General features: G+C 48.0%; 3 protein-coding genes across 3 annotated transcripts; 2 read left to right on the top strand and 1 right to left on the bottom strand.

Annotated features, from left to right (window-relative positions):
- The first annotated feature begins 1,251 nt into the window (after nt 1–1,251).
- Nucleotides 1,252–2,511, top strand: LOC146189152 (uncharacterized). Its single transcript, XM_084605191.1, has one exon. The coding sequence runs from the start codon at nt 1,252–1,254 to the stop codon at nt 2,509–2,511; it is 1,260 nt and encodes a 419-aa protein (XP_084461317.1).
- A 7,132-nt stretch (nt 2,512–9,643) lies between these two features.
- On the bottom strand, nt 9,644–10,114 carry LOC146189151 (uncharacterized). The gene has a single exon (XM_084603224.1). It carries the CDS (start codon nt 10,112–10,114, stop codon nt 9,644–9,646), a length of 471 nt encoding a protein of 156 aa, XP_084459350.1.
- A 2,236-nt stretch (nt 10,115–12,350) lies between these two features.
- On the top strand, nt 12,351–15,350 carry LOC146189150 (meteorin-like protein). The gene is made up of 4 exons (XM_084605190.1): nt 12,351–12,469; nt 13,273–13,664; nt 14,656–14,712; nt 15,058–15,350. The coding sequence occupies exons 1-4, from the start codon at nt 12,351–12,353 to the stop codon at nt 15,348–15,350; spliced, it is 861 nt and encodes a 286-aa protein (XP_084461316.1).
- The last annotated feature ends 1,994 nt before the right edge of the window (nt 15,351–17,344 follow it).

Raw genomic sequence — 17,344 nt, 5'->3', positions numbered from 1 at the left:
TGTAAAATAATGTTTTCACCACCACCACCCCCACACGATAAACATATCTTTGTTTTCTTTGTGTAGTGTTTCTGCCGTCTTCATGGCAAGAACATTGTATGACAAAAGGGGTGTTCCCGTGGCATCTAGTCAAAGCGACTGCCATAGAGACCGCCACCACTGATACCATGGCGCATACTAGCAACAGCGGGACGTCATGGGAGAGGGTAGCGGTTTGAGGACATCCCCGGAGGTGGCTCAGCTACAGAGCAAGTAGCAGGCCCATGCATTTTCTTTTCCTTCTTCCTACAGGCACAACAATAACAGAAAAGAGGAAGTAGAGAAGATAAAGAAGAGGGAGAGGAGGTGAATAAAACATTTTTATTTATTTAGTCAGTGAGGGGGGACCCTCAGTCCAGGGTCCCCTTGGCCGTGGCTGCAGTAACAGCGCGGTGAGCCAGCCATTGCTGGCGCTCCGGGCAGGGGTCCTGCAGGGCGGCCTCCCAATCTTCCTAGCAGGGGTGGGGGAGAGGGCTTAGAGAAGGGGTAACTTGGCACGCCAAACCACGCCAAAACCGCTCACCGCAATGTGGGCAGTCAGGGGAATAAAGAGAGGTGTACCAGAGGTTTAGAAGAAATGGTGTAATAAAGGTATTAGTTTGCAGGCGGCGGTATGTATATATATATACAAATGTCACCGACGATGACACAATCCAAAGACGAAGAGACAAGTACAGGCACAATCCACAGGATAAAAAATTAGTTGTGGTTTAACTCTGGTTAACCCTAGTCGAATTACGATAGCAACGGCGGCAGCTTCTTTTGCCTGTTACATTATTCCCCTATCGAGCCCTATCAGTGTAAGGTGCTACATTATTGGGGACACATAAGCTCATCCTTCAAAAGTACGACGCGAGAGAGTGTTACCAGTCTTCTTCTTCTTCTTCTGTTCCTCCTCCTCGGTTTTTCAAGGTCAAGCGTGGCCTCCGCCGGGACCACGCGAAGGCTCGAAATCTGGAGCAGTATTGCTATCGCAATTAAAACCTAAACAGGATGGAAGCGAAGCTAGAACAGAACAGATACAATACAAGACATAACACAAACGTCTTCGTTGTCTTTTACTAAACGACCACATATTCTCGACACACCGCAGTCGAATGCGCGTGCGATGAGAAAAGCATTCTAGCCACGTGCCCAGAAAAGAATCTTCAAAGCGCCTACATCTACCGGGCTTTAATGCAATTTGGCAATTCGGGATCTCAGTCTGTAAATATGGACGAGGACCACGATCCACTGGATCGCAGAGATTTCTCGTGGCGCTTAAAGTGCTTACGACCGGTTCAACGCCAGCCTACGCTGAACGATGACGACAGGTACCAGCTAAGCCAGCGGGAAGCCGAGATCGTCGGCCGGGTCCGGGTCGAAGACTGTGTGGTGGCTCTGGCCACAGTTGAACTACAGCGTCAACTCTGCCTTAAAGCCATCAATGCAACAAGTTCCCAGCGCACCGTCATTCTCGGTGAGCACATATCCGAGGACGCCGAATTTTTTACTTCCCTGGAAGCTCTGATACCATTCGACGTCCATGTCTTGCGCTCCCCAACATCCTCCAGAAGCGGTTCAGAAGGCGTGTACCTGATGGAACCGGATCTCTTTTTGACTTTTCTGGATGCCGGTATCCCGTGGGCAAGAGACACACCCGTCCTGATTCTCCAGGGCTTCCAGCACTACCTAGACCCGGGCCATCCGTATCGAAAGATCATTTCCTTCCTTCATAGGAGACGACAGCGAAAAATGTCCACTCTAGTAAAACTTCTCGCAGTAGTGGAAAACGTCGACGTATGTGGCATTGAAGAGCTTGAATCATACCTCAAGAAGCTTCGGACACCGTTGAACTTGACTTGCTGTCTCGGAACGCCCGCGAGGCCTTACGCAAAGGAGACTGTCGTCGAAGTTCACCTCGTTCGTCTATGTCACCGGTCTCTGAAAACAGAAAAGTTTAGCTGGCTCGACAAGCGTCGTATCATGGTAGTCGCTGCAGCGCTACGGGGAAGTGGCCTGGAGGCTGCGCAGCACCAAGCCGAGAAGATAGTCACCGGCAAGCCGCCAGATGAGCTGAAAGACTTCATATCGCAGTGCAAGAGGTTGACGATTGAGGCAAAGGCGAAGGCAGTGCTGAAAAACATTCAAGGGCGGTCGGTGGCTTTAGTGGCGACAATGGCTTCGCAGCGGGCACTGATGGACAAGATCCGCATCCAGCGGAATGTGACTCTCATTGCCGATCCCAGGAATGCTGATCTCGACTCGCCGGCCGTCCTTGTTGCCACGATGGCGGACACTCCTACTTTGGCACGGTACTCCTGGGATGCAGTATTTCTTTGCGATACGCCTGTAGGCATTGATTGCGATGCGTTATTAAATAACGCTCGCCGCAACATTGCTGTGGCTATGGAACCCGAGTGGATGCGTTGGGAGCAGACTCTAGAACTTCACGACGAACTAGAGAAGGTTCTTCAGCATGTGAATGTCTGAAATTGACAAATAATTCTCAATTGCTGTTTTAATTCTCTAGATATTGGAATTCGCTTGCGCTATTTAATATTAATAATAATAAATGGTTCACAGGAAGGGAAAGGCGCAGTATCTGTCACGCATGTTTCTGTGGACAGATTGATTTATAACTGATTGATATAGGAAGGGAAAGGCGCGGTAACTCTCACTTGTTTTCTGTGGACACCTCAACCGCACCGTAAGGGAAGAGAGGAAGGTGGGAGTGAAAGGGGAAAGAGAGAAAAAAAATTGCCGTAGTGTAGGGCTACGGAGTAATGTCGACCACCTGGGGATCTTTAACGTGCGCTGACATCGCACAGCACACGGACGCCTCTTCGTTTCGCCTCCATCGAAACGAAGCCGCCGAGGTCGGTTTCGAACCCGGGTACTCCGGCACAGTAGTCGGTCGTCTTACCACGTATCTCTCGCTACATATATTCTGACATAGCAGAACTAACCAACTGCTCATTTGTTTCGCTCTTTTACGCCCTATTTATATTTTTATTTTATTAACACTGACCACACACTTCTAATCACTATTACACATTTACGTGGCCTCTGAAATCAGAAAAACATTCACTTCCGGTTGTCGTGACATCACATCTCTTGGACGTCGGCATTAGTCGCACGGCTATTTCATATTCCGATTGATTTAAAAATAATAATAAATTGGTTCACAGGAAAAGAAAGGCGCCATATCTGTTACACTTGTTCTGGGGACACCTCATGACCAGCATTATTATAAGCCAGTCGTGGGACACCTGAAAAGCGCCATAAGGGAGGAAAGTGGCAGTGGAATAGGAAGAGAGAAAGGGGAGCTGTAGTTGAGGGCTATGGAGCAATTTCGACCACATGGAGATCTTTAACGTGACTGACATCGCACAGCGCACTGACGCCTTGTTGTTTGGTGGTGGTGAGGAGGAGGATAAAGATGTATTAATTGAGGCAGTCAGGCGGGCAGGAGCCTCCGTGCTATATGGGGGAGGTGGTGAAAGGTGGCTGTACCTGGCCCTACGGGGCTGGGATGGTAAGTCACTGCCGTTTGCGGCGGGGGTTAGTCAGCCATCGAATTTTATTTGTTGTAGGTCGTCATTCACCCGCCACCACTTAGGCGATGGACGACGGCTGTTGCGGTGCACGTCTTTCTCTACCTCTTCTTTTTCTTTCTTCTCTACATTCTCTCTTCTGTCCGCACGAGGCAGCGGAGGCCCCGCCGAGGTGGTGCAGTGGTAAGACGCCCGACTACAATGTGCCGGAGTACCCGAGTTCGAACCCGACCGCGGCGGCTGCGTTTCGATGGAGGCAAAACGAAGAGGCGTCCGTGTGCTGTGCGATGTCAGCGCACGTTAAAGATCCCCAGGGGGGTCGAAATTACTCCGTAGCCCTCCACTACGGCTCCTCTTTCTCTCTTTCCACTTTCACTCCCACCTTCATCCCTTCCCTTACGGCACGGTTGAGGTGTCCACAGAAAACAAGTGAGACAGTTACCACGCTTTTCCCTTTCTATAAATCAATCAAATAAATCAATCGAGGCAGTGGAGGTGGCTGAGCTACAGAGCTAGTAGCAGGCCCGTCCATTTTCTTTTCCTTCTTCCTACAGCCACAACAACTCCGCGCTAGATGGCCAGAAGCCTTTGAGCTCTCACGACCTGGGTGGCTCGCAGTTGGATTACCGGGTCCGAGTTGAGCGTAGCGGCTTCCCACTGTTCTAAGTGGAGAGCTGCAGATCCCACGGAGGGGGGTGTCGTGATCATACCCATAGTATGTGGTGTAATTTGGCCCTCTGGTGACATAAGGTAATATAAGGGGTGTATAATGCAGGGTATGAATGGGCGTACGTGACTGGATTTGGAAAGGAATCCGTCTGTAATTTTCGCCAGGTAACCTCCTGTGCCTTTCTAAGAGATTTGTGTCCCGGAGGGTATAGGGCACGTATTTGACGGAAGTGTAGTGTAATTTATTTATAGGAAACAATACGGCCCCTCGCCGACCTTATGAGAGGCTGTCCTGTCGCCCGGCTGACGAGTCCTCAGGCGAAATTGTGGGCAGCCTCATTACCAGGAAGGAATGAATGTGCTGGTGTCCAGATTAGCTGTATTGAACGGCGAGTAGTTTGAGAGGCAAGCAGTAATTTGAGTGTTATAGGAGATATCCTGCCTTTGCTGTAATTTCTTATTTCAGTTTTCAAGTCACTAATTATATGAAGGGCTGCGGTTGAGCTTATCTCGAGGGTGGTGGCGGTGGTGAAACATTTATAGTGGGAACCAGGATACATTATAAGGATTGAGGTGGTTCCTGATCCTGGCTGGTATCTGTCAGGCCGCGCCTGGCAGCGACCGCTTCAGCCCAGTCAACCAGCATCTTTTGCGCTGCTGGGTCCGAGCTGGAGACCGCGATCTCCCAACCCTCTTGGTCCGTGAGGCCCCATTGCGGCGGTGGCTTGAAATCTTCGCATAGAAACATTATGCGATTGAAGGTGGCTCTAGGTGCGCCACATAGAGAGCATGTGGGGTCGTCACGGCTCGGGTGTGTCAAGACCAACCAAGCTGGGGAGGGAAATGTTTTGGCTTGTAGCTGTCGCCAGATTATTTGATGGGGTTTTGAGAGAGAGGTATGAGGTGGGGGATATAGGAGTCGTTGCTCTCGGTAGTGAAGTGTTATTCCAAGATAGGTGAGAAGTCTGTCCCGCGTGCTTCCCCAGTCTTCGGTATGCCCCACTCGGTTGACATGCGCTCGAGTAGTAGAGTGGGCTGCCTCGTTACCGGGGTTGCCTGCATGGCCTGGTACCTTAACGATGTGAATGGGTATGGGAGCTTAACCAGAGGTTGATTTGATGGGCGACTGGGTGTATTTTTCGTCTAGCGAAATTTTGAATGGCTATTTTAGAATCGCTGAAAATAAGTGTGGCAGAGGAAGAGGAGATGGCTAGCGCTATGGCTGCCTCTTCGGATTCTGTCTACGTTTTTGCTTTGACAGAGGCAAAAACTATGTGATTGAAGTTATAAGAAATCACACTGATGACATATGCCATGGGGTGACTGTATTCTGTCGCGTCTACGTAGGCCGCTTCGGTGTCAGTCGCGTGTGCTTTGTGTAACGCGTTGGCATCGAGCCTCTCGTCGTGCCTTGTGGTGAGCAGGGTGCATACTTTTAGATAGGGGTTGTACGGTAAGGTTGTCCCGGATGTGTTGGGGGACTAGGTGGCTGTTTTCAATGGGTGGACCAATTGGGTGGAATTTTAGCGCTGCGAGAATGAACCTGCCCGTCTCTGTGGAGGAAAGTCTGTTGATCTGGGCAGTATGATGAGCTTTCACTAGCTCTTGGATCGTGTTGTGTACTGAGATTTCAGCCTCCTCCGCTTCCTCCGGGTCGTTGGTAATGATCGAACCGGCCGTGAGTTGTTGACCCTGACAATTTACAGTCACAATCGTGAATGCATTACGATGCGCGTGTTCGCTGCATCGACATAGACCACGTCTGGTTTGTAGTGGTATTGCTTGTGTAGAGCTTTGGCTCTTTTTACTCGCCTGTCCCAGTCGAAAAAAACTACAGAACGGTGTCAAAAATACGACAAAATATTCTGTAGTTCTGTCGTAAACTTTAAATTTTTCTGTTGTTCTGTAGTACTTTTCTGTAGTTCTGTAGATTTTCTGCACTATAATTCTGTTGTCTGTAGTACTGTAGCACTTTTCTGTTGTAACTACACAAATTTCTGATGTTGCCACAGAAAGTTCTGTTGTCACAACAGGTTTCCCGTCAAAAACCGCACAGAAATTCTGTCGTAACAACAGAAAAGTTTCTGTAGTTTTTTCCGACTGGGGTCTGAATGAAATTCAGGGTGCATATTCTTCAGGAGAGGCAGGATTTTCAAGTAAGTTCGCAGGCTCATTGGAAGTGACACTTTGTCCTGCCTTGTTGCGGGGTAACCGATTGAGAGAGCGTCAAGGATAGCGTCCGGTCGGTGTGTGGGTTAGCCGTTCGTATTAAGAGGTGAGGTGGGCCTCTACCAGTTCTCTAAGAGTGTTGTGGACCCCGAGGGCACTTAAGCGCTCCGTGGAGGAGTTTATGGAGAGTCCACGTGCGGACTTGAACGCCCATCTGATCAGGCAATCAACATGTTGTGTTTCTGCTACGTTAAGTTTGAACTATGGTAGCGTGTTGGTAGTTCTACTATGACAAAATCCTGGACCAGGCAGACGAGATCAGTTTCCATTATATCCGAATACCGGTTAGCGATTCGACGTATGAGACGCACTGTCTGAGAGACACTAGCCTTCAGGCGATTGAGGGACTCTGTATTTCGGCCGTTGTTCTGAATGTAAATTCCAAGAACCCGTCTGACGGACACCTCCGGTATAAGTTGCCCCTTAACGTGCACCTGAATTTGGGTATGGTCCCCTGTGCCTGGTTTACCACGCATGAGCAGAAGTTCTGACCAATTGCGGCAAGAAAACATTTGGCTACATGAAAAACTTCTTAGAAAACCGGAAATCTTATATCAGATTGGGCAATGAAAAACTCGGACCCATCGATATGGGAACCCGAGGAACGCCTCAAGAAGCTGTTCTCTCTCCGCTACTCTTTAACGTTGCCCTCATAGGCCTCCCAGAGAGGCTCAGCGCTATGGATGGCGTATGCCACACCATCTATGCAGACATTACCATCTGGTCGTCCCGGGGCAACCTAGGGCAGATGGAGGAGGCCCTTCAAGAGGCCGCCTCGGTAGTAGAAAACTACACTCGGGAATGTGGTCTAGAGTGCACATTGTAAAAGCATAAAGACCCAAAACAATACATTCACATTTACGTAAACGGCATTCCGATACCAGAGGTGAACACACTTCGGGTATTGGGATTGCAAATTGATAACCGGAGTAACAATACCACAGCCCTGAAAAAATTAGTCCACCTGCGAACAAATTAGTAGGATGGTTGGCAGGATATCCGGCAAGCACGGTGGACTTCTTGAAAAGAAACCGTTCCCCTGATTCAGGCGTTCGTCGTTAGTCTACCTCAAGCTGAGGAAGAACGCCCATGGGACGCTCGACGCGATAATTCGGGCGGCGGTTAAAAAGGCTCCAGGATTCCTGGCCAGAGCATCTACGGAGCGCCTGCTCCAACTTGGGATCCATAATACAATTGGGGAGCTGATTGAGGCCCACAGAACAAGCCAAATTGCTGGGTTGTCGGTGGCCAGCACCGGCAGGCAAGTCCTCCGAGACCTCAATCTCAGGCTTCTCCCCACCACAGAAAACAGAGTGAACATCCCGGAATTGTGGAAAAATACTTTGACGATCAAGCCACTCCCCAAAAACATGAATTGGGAATATAATCAGGGGAGGCGTGAAGCCAGGGCAAAATTTATACAAAATAACAATGGCAGTAAGACAGGCACATATTACGTGGATGCAGCGGGCCCCCACGAAGATGGCATCTGCATCATTGCTGTTGTGCACGAAGGAAGGCAGGTGAACGGGCTCTCAGTAAACACTAACGACGCGCCAATGTTGGAGGAAGTGGCGATTGCACAGGCCACCACCCACTGCGACGCAGCCTACGTAAGGTCAGACTCGCAACAGGCCTGCCGAAATTACGTGCGGGGTAGGAAAGCGCCACTCGCCCGCAGAATATTATTGGCTCATACGAAAAATTCAGATTCGGTTACTAGTAAAAAACAGGTTATTGGATGCCCGGTCACCGGGGGGTGGAGGGGAACGAGACCACTCACGCGGCTGCTAAAACAGGTTATTGGGTGCCCGGTCACCGGGGGGTGGAGGGGAACGAGACCACTCACGCGGCTGCCCAGCATTCCTCCCCCGAGGTTCCGCTCAATCCTCCGGTTCTACCGAGGCAACCATACCAATCCCGCTCATAACTTAATGCGGACATTACAAATTATTTACGCCCCTGCAGAAGGGCACAACCGGGACCCGCCAAAGATCTTGACAGATATGAGCAGTGCCACCTTAGACGACGGTAGGTGCATATTCTGCGGGCAGTATGCTGACCTATTCCACATGGTGTGGGCCTGCCAACAAAATACAGAAATAAAAGTTATAACACAGCCAACTAGGGAGCGCTGGGAGGCGGCCCTGTCCAGCTCGGACCTGGAGGCCTGGCGTGCCCTGGTCCAGAGAGCTCGAGCAGCGGCGGGGGCCAGTGGCGTCCCGGAATAGGGTCTGCCACTCAGCTCCACAACCATACAAACCCCCATTTCCCAAATCATTTCATTGTAAATAAATGTCTTCTCCTCCTCTGATTTTGTTGGAGAGCAGGATAGACCCTCTCTACGCATTGGGTAACGGTGTCGACTGCTAGTTGTAGGGTTTCTTCTATTTCTGCGTCATTTCCTTACGTGACCCACAGTGTTATGTCGTCGCCGTATAACGTACGCGACATATTGGGCACACGGTTGAGTTCGTCCGAGAGTGATAAGAGGGACAAGTTATAGAGGAAGGGGGACAGCACGGACCTCTGTGGGGTGCCGCGGCTGCCAAGTGATATAGTGTCAGATTTGACAGTTAAAATTTTATTTGGTGGAGCCGCGAAATATTACAAGGGCTGCTCTATTTTTCATATATATACATATATATATATATATATATATATATATATATATATATATATATATATATATATATATATATATATATATATATATATATATATATATATATATATATATATATATATATATATGGGACCTATTCATATCGGGTTATTGGACATAGGAGTTGTGGGAGTGGTAGGAGTAATAGGGGTTGCAGGTTATGGGTGTTGTAGAATGTGATCAGCGCCTTTCGTTCTGGGGAAAATGCGGATGCAGGCTAAAAAGACGTTCAGATAAATAAAAAAACGTAGGTAAATAAAAAACTTGAACGAAAACTAGCCGCGCCAGGCATCGAACCACGATCTCTCGTACCCCACCACTTACCAGCCCATAACGCTAACCATACACCACGGCGAGTTTGTTTGTTTGTTGTTTTTTTGCATGAAAAAAACTTCCGTAAAAGAAAGGACAAACTCCACTTAAACTTGTCCATGTCTAAAGTTACCGGGCTGCTTAATACGAGCCCGCCACATCCCTAGCCCGACAATGTACCATCATCAAAACATCAAAATTCTGGGAGGCAAACACATGCATCTAGATACGGCATCCTGTTTGGGGGCTCTTCACGTGCGGCATATACACTCCTCACCAAAGCACACTGCTCCCGAAACGCGGATTTCGACGATCTTGGTGGCTCGGCATGCCTGTCTATTATATGGCTTTTCCAAAGACTGAACAGTCCCATCAACGCAAATTGATCGTAAGGCATGACAGAGCTTTTATCAGGAGGCAAAAATCTAATATTATATGGTGTAATTTCAATGTCCTTTTTAAAAGTTCTTTGTAGCATGTCCCAAAGAAACATAGCATCACGGCACAGAATAAAGCAATGATCATTTGTCTCAAGCACGTTACAGAGACGGCAATTCACCATCCAGGGCACAAACATCTCCTTATCATGAAGAAATGTCTTGACAGGCAACGTCGGTTTGCGTAGTTTGAAAAAGAACGTTTTTGCAGCTGCCTGAATGCACATTTGCCTAACACGCTTTAGAACAGTGGTATCCGAAAACCCCAGATAAGGCTGTCGATACAACGGTGTAGGGAACAAAGACTCCGTAAGAGCCTGGGTCATCTGCTTTCTCGAGAGGCTATACAGGTAATGTACATAGAAACGCACAGTGAAGAAATTGAAGATGTCAGCAACCTCCTTAAGGAATCCCCATAAAGGCCCCTCACGAACCTGCTCAGTCGGTGCGAATAGGTAAGGCAAATGAGGGGACTAAGACGCCTGATGAGCACAGCTACAAGGCACGGGTGGTTTGCCGATTTGAAAAAGAAAAAACGGGAAACAAGTTGATGCACAAACAAGTTAACAAGGCCCACTCCACTAAACTCTAAGGGAAGGAACAAGTTCTCACGCCGCATGGGCTCCCATTGAGAGCGCCACACAAATGTTGCAAATATTCTGTGTATAGCTTGTACCTTCCTCCCCGCACAATGCTGGACGTGAAGGACATACGCAAGCTTTGCAAACACAAATATTTTACAGACCTGTGCCCTATCAAACACTGAGAGTTCCCTACCCATCCAAGCCTGTGTTTGTCGCCGCATATAGGTATGGCGACAAACACAGGCTTTGCTAGGGATAAGGTTGGCTGATTAAAATGAATGGATGTGATGTTTACCGCGAATATGTTCTGGGAAAATCATTTGAACTTATTATTAACCAAACTTCCTCTAATGGCATGTATAATTGCTCCTCTCAGATACATGCTTCCCATTGGTGTATATTTGTTTATCTTTTCACAAGTTGACAACCGCGAACTTGTCACGGGTGCAAGTACATTCTCGTACATACACAAAATATTTGCTGTTCAAATATTATATCTACGTCATGTGTCACTCTGCGGGCAATGAATTATAATGCAACCACTGCGGATGTTTCTCGCAGTACTGATGTTGTTACAGCTCATAAACTATACCGCTACCGTCCGAGTGCTAAATTTGAATATAAAATAAAAAGTGAAATAATGAGAAGTGAAACAGTAAGTGAAATAAAGTGAATACGAAATAATAGCCTGGATGCATTGGCACATACAGAAATAACTACGCAACATTGCACTGCCAGACGTAGAAAAACTAGAAGGTCGCTGCACCAGGCTTGAATTCCGGTATGGAGCGTTTGCGTTATTCTCTGCCGTTACTTCGAAACTAATATCGGTCAACTAATTTCGACTGATTTCGTTGTTCCACAGTTGAACTTAGAGACATGTCTGTAGCCTGGCAAACCTGGTGTTACTCGTCCTGGTGTTTGTTTTACCAAACAAAAGTTTTTTTGCTTAAGGATCTGCTCTGATCAAGTGTCTTCATTTGTTTATTGCTGCGCATTCGCCGCCTTATACATGGGGCTGTGAACCCGTCGAGCCGCCCGCTGGCAGCCTTTCTTCGGTAGCCTGTAGAGCATGTGGTAGGAATAAAGATTTCATATTTCATTCGACTTGCACATTAGTCTGGAACAATAGTTTCAGACTAATGTGAAAACCAAATCAAGATTTACCGGAGAGCAGAGGAAGCGCTGTTCGCAAGTCTTTTCATGTATATGTATATATATTGCGGAGTGTTAACGAAAGCATCCTGCGAGCATATCGCCACGGTTTTGAAAAAAGAAGCAAACATATAAAATTAATTGGGTGCGGCACGCGCCATCCACGTTCCCACGCGAAACTCACTTCTGACCGCCGAGCTGCGAGCTGCCGCGCGACCTCCCGCGATAACCCAATTAACCCGAACACCTCTGCTGCATCGGAGATCACTCCCTGCCACAAATATAGAAAGTATTACCAGCGCACCCTCTCGCGAGCACACGTTACAAACCGCTCCACCAAGGAAAGCTGGCTTTCCCGCAGTAGCGTACAACCGTGCAGCGAAGCGCGCCGCGCGCAGACGGCAGAGCGTGGGAACGGTAGGTCGGGACCGCCCCCTCCTCAGTGTTCCCACGATCCACAGCTGGGGAGTGCGAGCTCCCCAGAGACACCGCTGGCCAACTACAAAAGGGACGGCTCACGCGTGCCTTCCCTGCTTCATTCGCGGTCCCGTTCGAGTCACTGGTGGAGACCCCTGTCCGCCGTTCGCGCCATTCGTCCGGTGCCGGCGTAGTCGGACGGTGTTCTCCGGTCGTCGCGTGGCACAAGTGGTTCGGCGCCCCGCGTAGGGCGCTCCCTCTGCACGTGGTAAAAGCGCACATCGTGCTGCCGGCTGACTCGGTCCAAATGACTCCGAAACGAGTGGTCCGGCTGTTCACTCTGACTGCGCTGTTCCTGAATATGTCGATCGCCCGTCCCGCACTCAAGGAGAGCAACCAGAGCATGTCTTGTGACTGGAAACAAAGGTAAATATCGCATTTCTATTAACGTTACTAGCTTTCAACCGTGCATAGATATAAAGAATATGTGAATGAGTGGAATAACAAAAGCAAGCGTTTTGCAGAAAGTAATCGCCATGTTACTAAAGCGGGTGTAAACTAAAGGGAAAGTCCGCGCAGTCGCCCACGTGTTTTATCTTCAGGTGGAAACTTCCATGACTTTAAGCATATTTCACTTCGCTCGGCGTACTTAACTATGGGGGAGGAGGACAAACTCGAATAGTTGAATTCACAGCTTAAATCTTTACTATGATTACGCGCTGTATAAATGCGGAAGAAACGCAAGAAACGAACATAACCGGAGAAAAATGACTTCCATAAGTAACCATCTTTGTTCAAGATAATTACGAAGTCACACCGGACTACACAGATCATAAAGTTCAACAAACTCATCCAATGTGTGTGCGTGTGCGTGCGTGTGTGTGTGCGTGTGTGTGTGTGTGTGTGTGTGTGTGTGTGTGTGTGTGTGTGTGTGTGTGTGTGTGTGTGTGTGTGTGTGTGTGTGTGTGTGTGTGTGTGTGTGTGTGTGTGTGTGTGTGTGTGTGTGTGTGTGTGTGTGTGTGTGTGTGTGTGTGTGTGTGTGTGTGTGTGTGTGTGTGTGTGTGTGTGTGTGTGTGTGTGTGTGTGTGTGTGTGTGTGTGTGTGTGTGTGTGTGTGTGTGTGTGTGTGTGTGTGTGTGTGTGTCGTAAAAGGCGTTGCAGCGGTCCTTAAGCTTGCTTTGAGCATACACCTGAACACTGAGTGCACTGTCTCTCCTCCTTTCGTAACAGCGGCCTTGCCCAGCCTTCGGGAGGCGTGCTTCCGGTGTACCTGGACTCGTGTGACACCGGTACAGTCCGCTGGAACCAACCTCGAGGGGCGCTGCGCATCGTCCTTAGTTCCGCAGACAGGCGACCAGAACATCTCCAGTTCCAGGCCTGCTTCCGGCTCGAAGCCAGCAGTTCAGGGGCGCTGGTGTACCTGGAGACCGCCCAGGGTGACCTCGTTCCAGGACCCGGAGTCCGGGCCAAGTGCGTCCTCTCCCGGAGAGGCTCTGTGGTCGTCTACGCTGTGGCATCGCTCGAGGCGTCATCTTCGGAGAAGAAAAAACATCGTCAGCTCACCCTGACCTACACGACTGGCCAGCCCGTGGCGTCCTTCGAGAGGCTGGAAGGCTGGGAAGGTACGTCATGTGCGTTGTCTACTGTAGAAGACATGCGTTCTTCAGTGGCTTTGAAGCTTTTTTTTTTTCCCCCTGCACGTAACGAGGTCCCATGCATATGCTTTAGTCATAGACTGTGGGACTACGAATCACATGCCTATGTTGTGTTACGGTGAAACTGTCATACATTTTCGACAGGAGTGAAATAAGTGTCATCCATAACCTGCCTTTTTCTCGAGGCTCATATTTGGGTAGTTGTTATCTGTCAAGAGAAACAGAAAATAGACAATGGCTCCGCTCTAAATTCAGCGCTTGTCCTACCTGCTGTCAGCTCTTTTTGCCTCCGCAAGCGCCGCCTAAACTTGTATGGACCTGCGTTTTATATTTAAGTGATCTTAAAGCCATATTTTTCTTTCGCTGTAATCCTTTCTATTATCCATAAACGCCACAAATATCGGTTTTCTGTTCAGTGACGAAGAGAATAAGAAATTGAAACAAGGGGATTAAATTATTTCGAACTAACTGATGACAACCTTTAGCGCAATAGAGGCCATCGGTATCGTAATTTTCTGTAGAGTCCTTGCCTTGTGTGTTATATCAAGCGTTCACCTTTAACGAAGGAAATATGTCTTCGCGGCCCGCATCAGGTACACAGAGTTGAGTGGTCGTGTTTCATGGTGTATTTTGACAATATTTAACTCTTCATTATGGTTCTTCATAGTTTGCACGTGCAGTCCGAAATTTTAGTCTTATTAGCACTAATAACTTTTAAACGCTTTGTTATTAACACCTGACGCGCTGCGCCCAGAGTTTTACTAGATGTGGACATCTGTATTTCAGTGAATGTATTCCTTGTTCGGATTATGATCCTTCACAATATGCTGTGGGTGTCGCGTGCGAGCGATAAATAAAATGTAACATGATGTCGAACCCGGCATCCTTACATTTTCGATAAATTGCGCGTTTTCTGCACTTTCACCTTAAGCGCTTTCATTTCTTTCTCTTTTCTTAGAGTGCCGCCCGTGCACAGAAACAGAGCTGCGCGAAAGGTACTGCCTGAGTGACCTGGGTAAGTGTTTTATCCAATTACTCTACTTTGGCACAAAAAGGCTGCAGTAACTTAACTCGGTCCAACTCTCCTGGAAAGTTAGACTATCACGAGTAAACTTTGGCCGAAAAGAAAAACCAAAACGAGCATCGCATGCATTAAGCGAGGTGGAGGGTTGCGCCTGCATACGGAAAAGAGTATGCTATGCATTACGTCTCTTGCACGTCAACGTCTTTGCCAATAGTTACCTTATTTCAGCGTTTATTATATAGAAGATAGTTCAGTGTCCTAATAGCACTTTCTACAACTATAAGTGGTCGTTGAAATACGTTTCATTCTCCCTCCAACACTGCTGCTTCGTTTCAGCCGCTGAAGCCACTGTACAGAATGCCACGTTCGACCCGGACAAACGAAGCGTCCGTTGGCTGCTCTCGGTCTCACGTACCCACCGAGGGAGAATGCCCGATTACGTCACCAGGCCCGCCCGGTGTGGATTTCCGCGAGACACGCAGGAGCCTCGCCTGGTCATCGCCAGGTGGCACCTCGGTCGCCCTGTCGTGACGTGTGCACCGAAACTGACCCAGTGGCGACGACTCGAAGCGCAGGGAAAGCTGGAGTGCAAGACTGGAGTTGACACGGCCAGCCAGTCGAATACATGACTGAAGCACCCGGAGCAGCGACGCTGCGATGTGATGCCCTGTGACCCGAGTATTGCCACTTAATGAAAGCGGTGGTATCAATCACTATCAGGACCATAATGTTGACAGCGATAAAATTTGTTGGTGATGGACGCGTTACGTACGTAGTGATGAACACTGCTGGTGGCACTAGCATGTCGACTAAGATATGTGAATTCTGTTAAAATATGTGTATATTTAAGGAAGCCAGGAAGTTGTGGGCAAATTTCGGTTTCGTTTGTGGTAACGCTGTGGTACTGAAATCATTGATCCTGTACAAAGTGCGATGATTTCATCTCATCGGGATAGCTGACTAGGACAGTCAACTAGCGCTCACTGTGATAAAAGACTCCAGTATATTGTGATTGTATGCATACGTATATCATTGTAGTCAACGCAGAATAATTAACAGTAACTAAGAAGTTTACCAGCAATATTCGGTATATATGTATTATATACAAATATGCTTGAACAGAGCAGCTGCCATGACAAGTTCATACAGCCTAAAAAAAAAGAGTAGCCTCTATAAGTGTAACATTTCTCTTGAGAAATCTATTGCATAACATATTATTCACTGTATCTTGCAGAACTTGCAGGCTGTAAACTATGAAAATTAAGATACTAGTCACCGACACATATGTAGAATTTACAAGATATACATTACTTACATAAAATGCAGCCCAAGCACTACCGCGCCACAGAGTCTGAAGGCGCATTCCATCGAGGCAAGAAAAAATTTCAGTAAACAGCGGCGTAGGTAAATAAATCACTGTCGGTGTGCCCAATTTCCGAGTGACGTGCAAATTAATGCAATTGCCGTATTTATTTTATATCACTCATCCTATAGTTCAAAAGTATAGCATCTCACTCAAAGAGTTGACAACTCAAATCGATGGCAATGCTACGAATGATTCAGCTCGTTCGTGCAATACTTTAAAACAATATGCGAGCTTCGTAATTAGCATGGCTTTAACAATTCTGTTTCATGCGATCGAGTCAAGACTGTGATGTTGAACTGAAAATAAACATTCTATTTCACTCGTGTTTCTTTTCTTTTTAATCAAAGGGGGACACAAATAACTAAAGTGATCCTAACAATTTATTACTGCATTTGAAGAAAAAATTATAGCAAATCTACATATAGTTACAAAATCGAAGTATGTAGGTGCGCTAACACTGCTTATCCGTGCTATAATTTTTTCGGTACCATCATATCTAGTACGTGCAGTAAAAGGAGGTCCCGATGGAGAAGAATAGTAACCTAAAAGCATCATCATCTTGGCGATGCGGCGAGCGTTACGGAGCCGAAAAATCTAGAGCACCGAGCGTATGCTTCTGCCCTCCGTGGAGGCTGAGGGGTGACTGAGGAGAGAGGCTGAAGCTGAGGGCGCACGAGCAATACATGACTGCTCAGTACGAAATATATAGCACACGCTTATACACCAGACAACCACGACCGCACAAGGCACAACACTACTGCTCTGAGACGGCCTCAACTCTGATCGCCCACATATCTTATCATCTGCTTAGCTGTTAGGCCGCTCCGCCTCCTCATTGGCTAAAGCGCATGGCAGGCGCTTCGCCATCATTTTTTGTGTTCTTGAAATTCACGGAGAGAAAGGGCAACCGCGGATAGACATCGGCGAAATTCCTAACTGCAGCTAGTAGTACCACGCACTACAAAAAGAGGCATTTGTCAAAGACAACGTGTCTACTGCGAACTATAAAAGGCCCGAAGCCAAGTACAGGAACCGTCACCAGAGGCATAGCCTCCTCTATTTTTCCAGAGGCCGTCTTCCCATGCAAATTGCGATCAAATGCGTTTAGCATTGTTACAGCAGGTGTGTGATGTTATACGTCTGCCATCAGAATGCGTACACAGATCGTTCTGACAGAGTCAGATGCTGCCAGCTGCGGGCACACCTGCCATTTAAGGTTGGGACCATATGCGCATGCGCAGTGACGGCGAGCGGTAA

Source organism: Amblyomma maculatum, chromosome 5 (assembly GCF_055883805.1).
Source record: "Amblyomma maculatum isolate TAMU_Amacu chromosome 5, ASM5588380v1, whole genome shotgun sequence".
Classification (NCBI taxonomy): domain Eukaryota; kingdom Metazoa; phylum Arthropoda; class Arachnida; order Ixodida; family Ixodidae; genus Amblyomma; species Amblyomma maculatum.
This window is presented reverse-complemented; position numbering and strand designations above follow the sequence as displayed.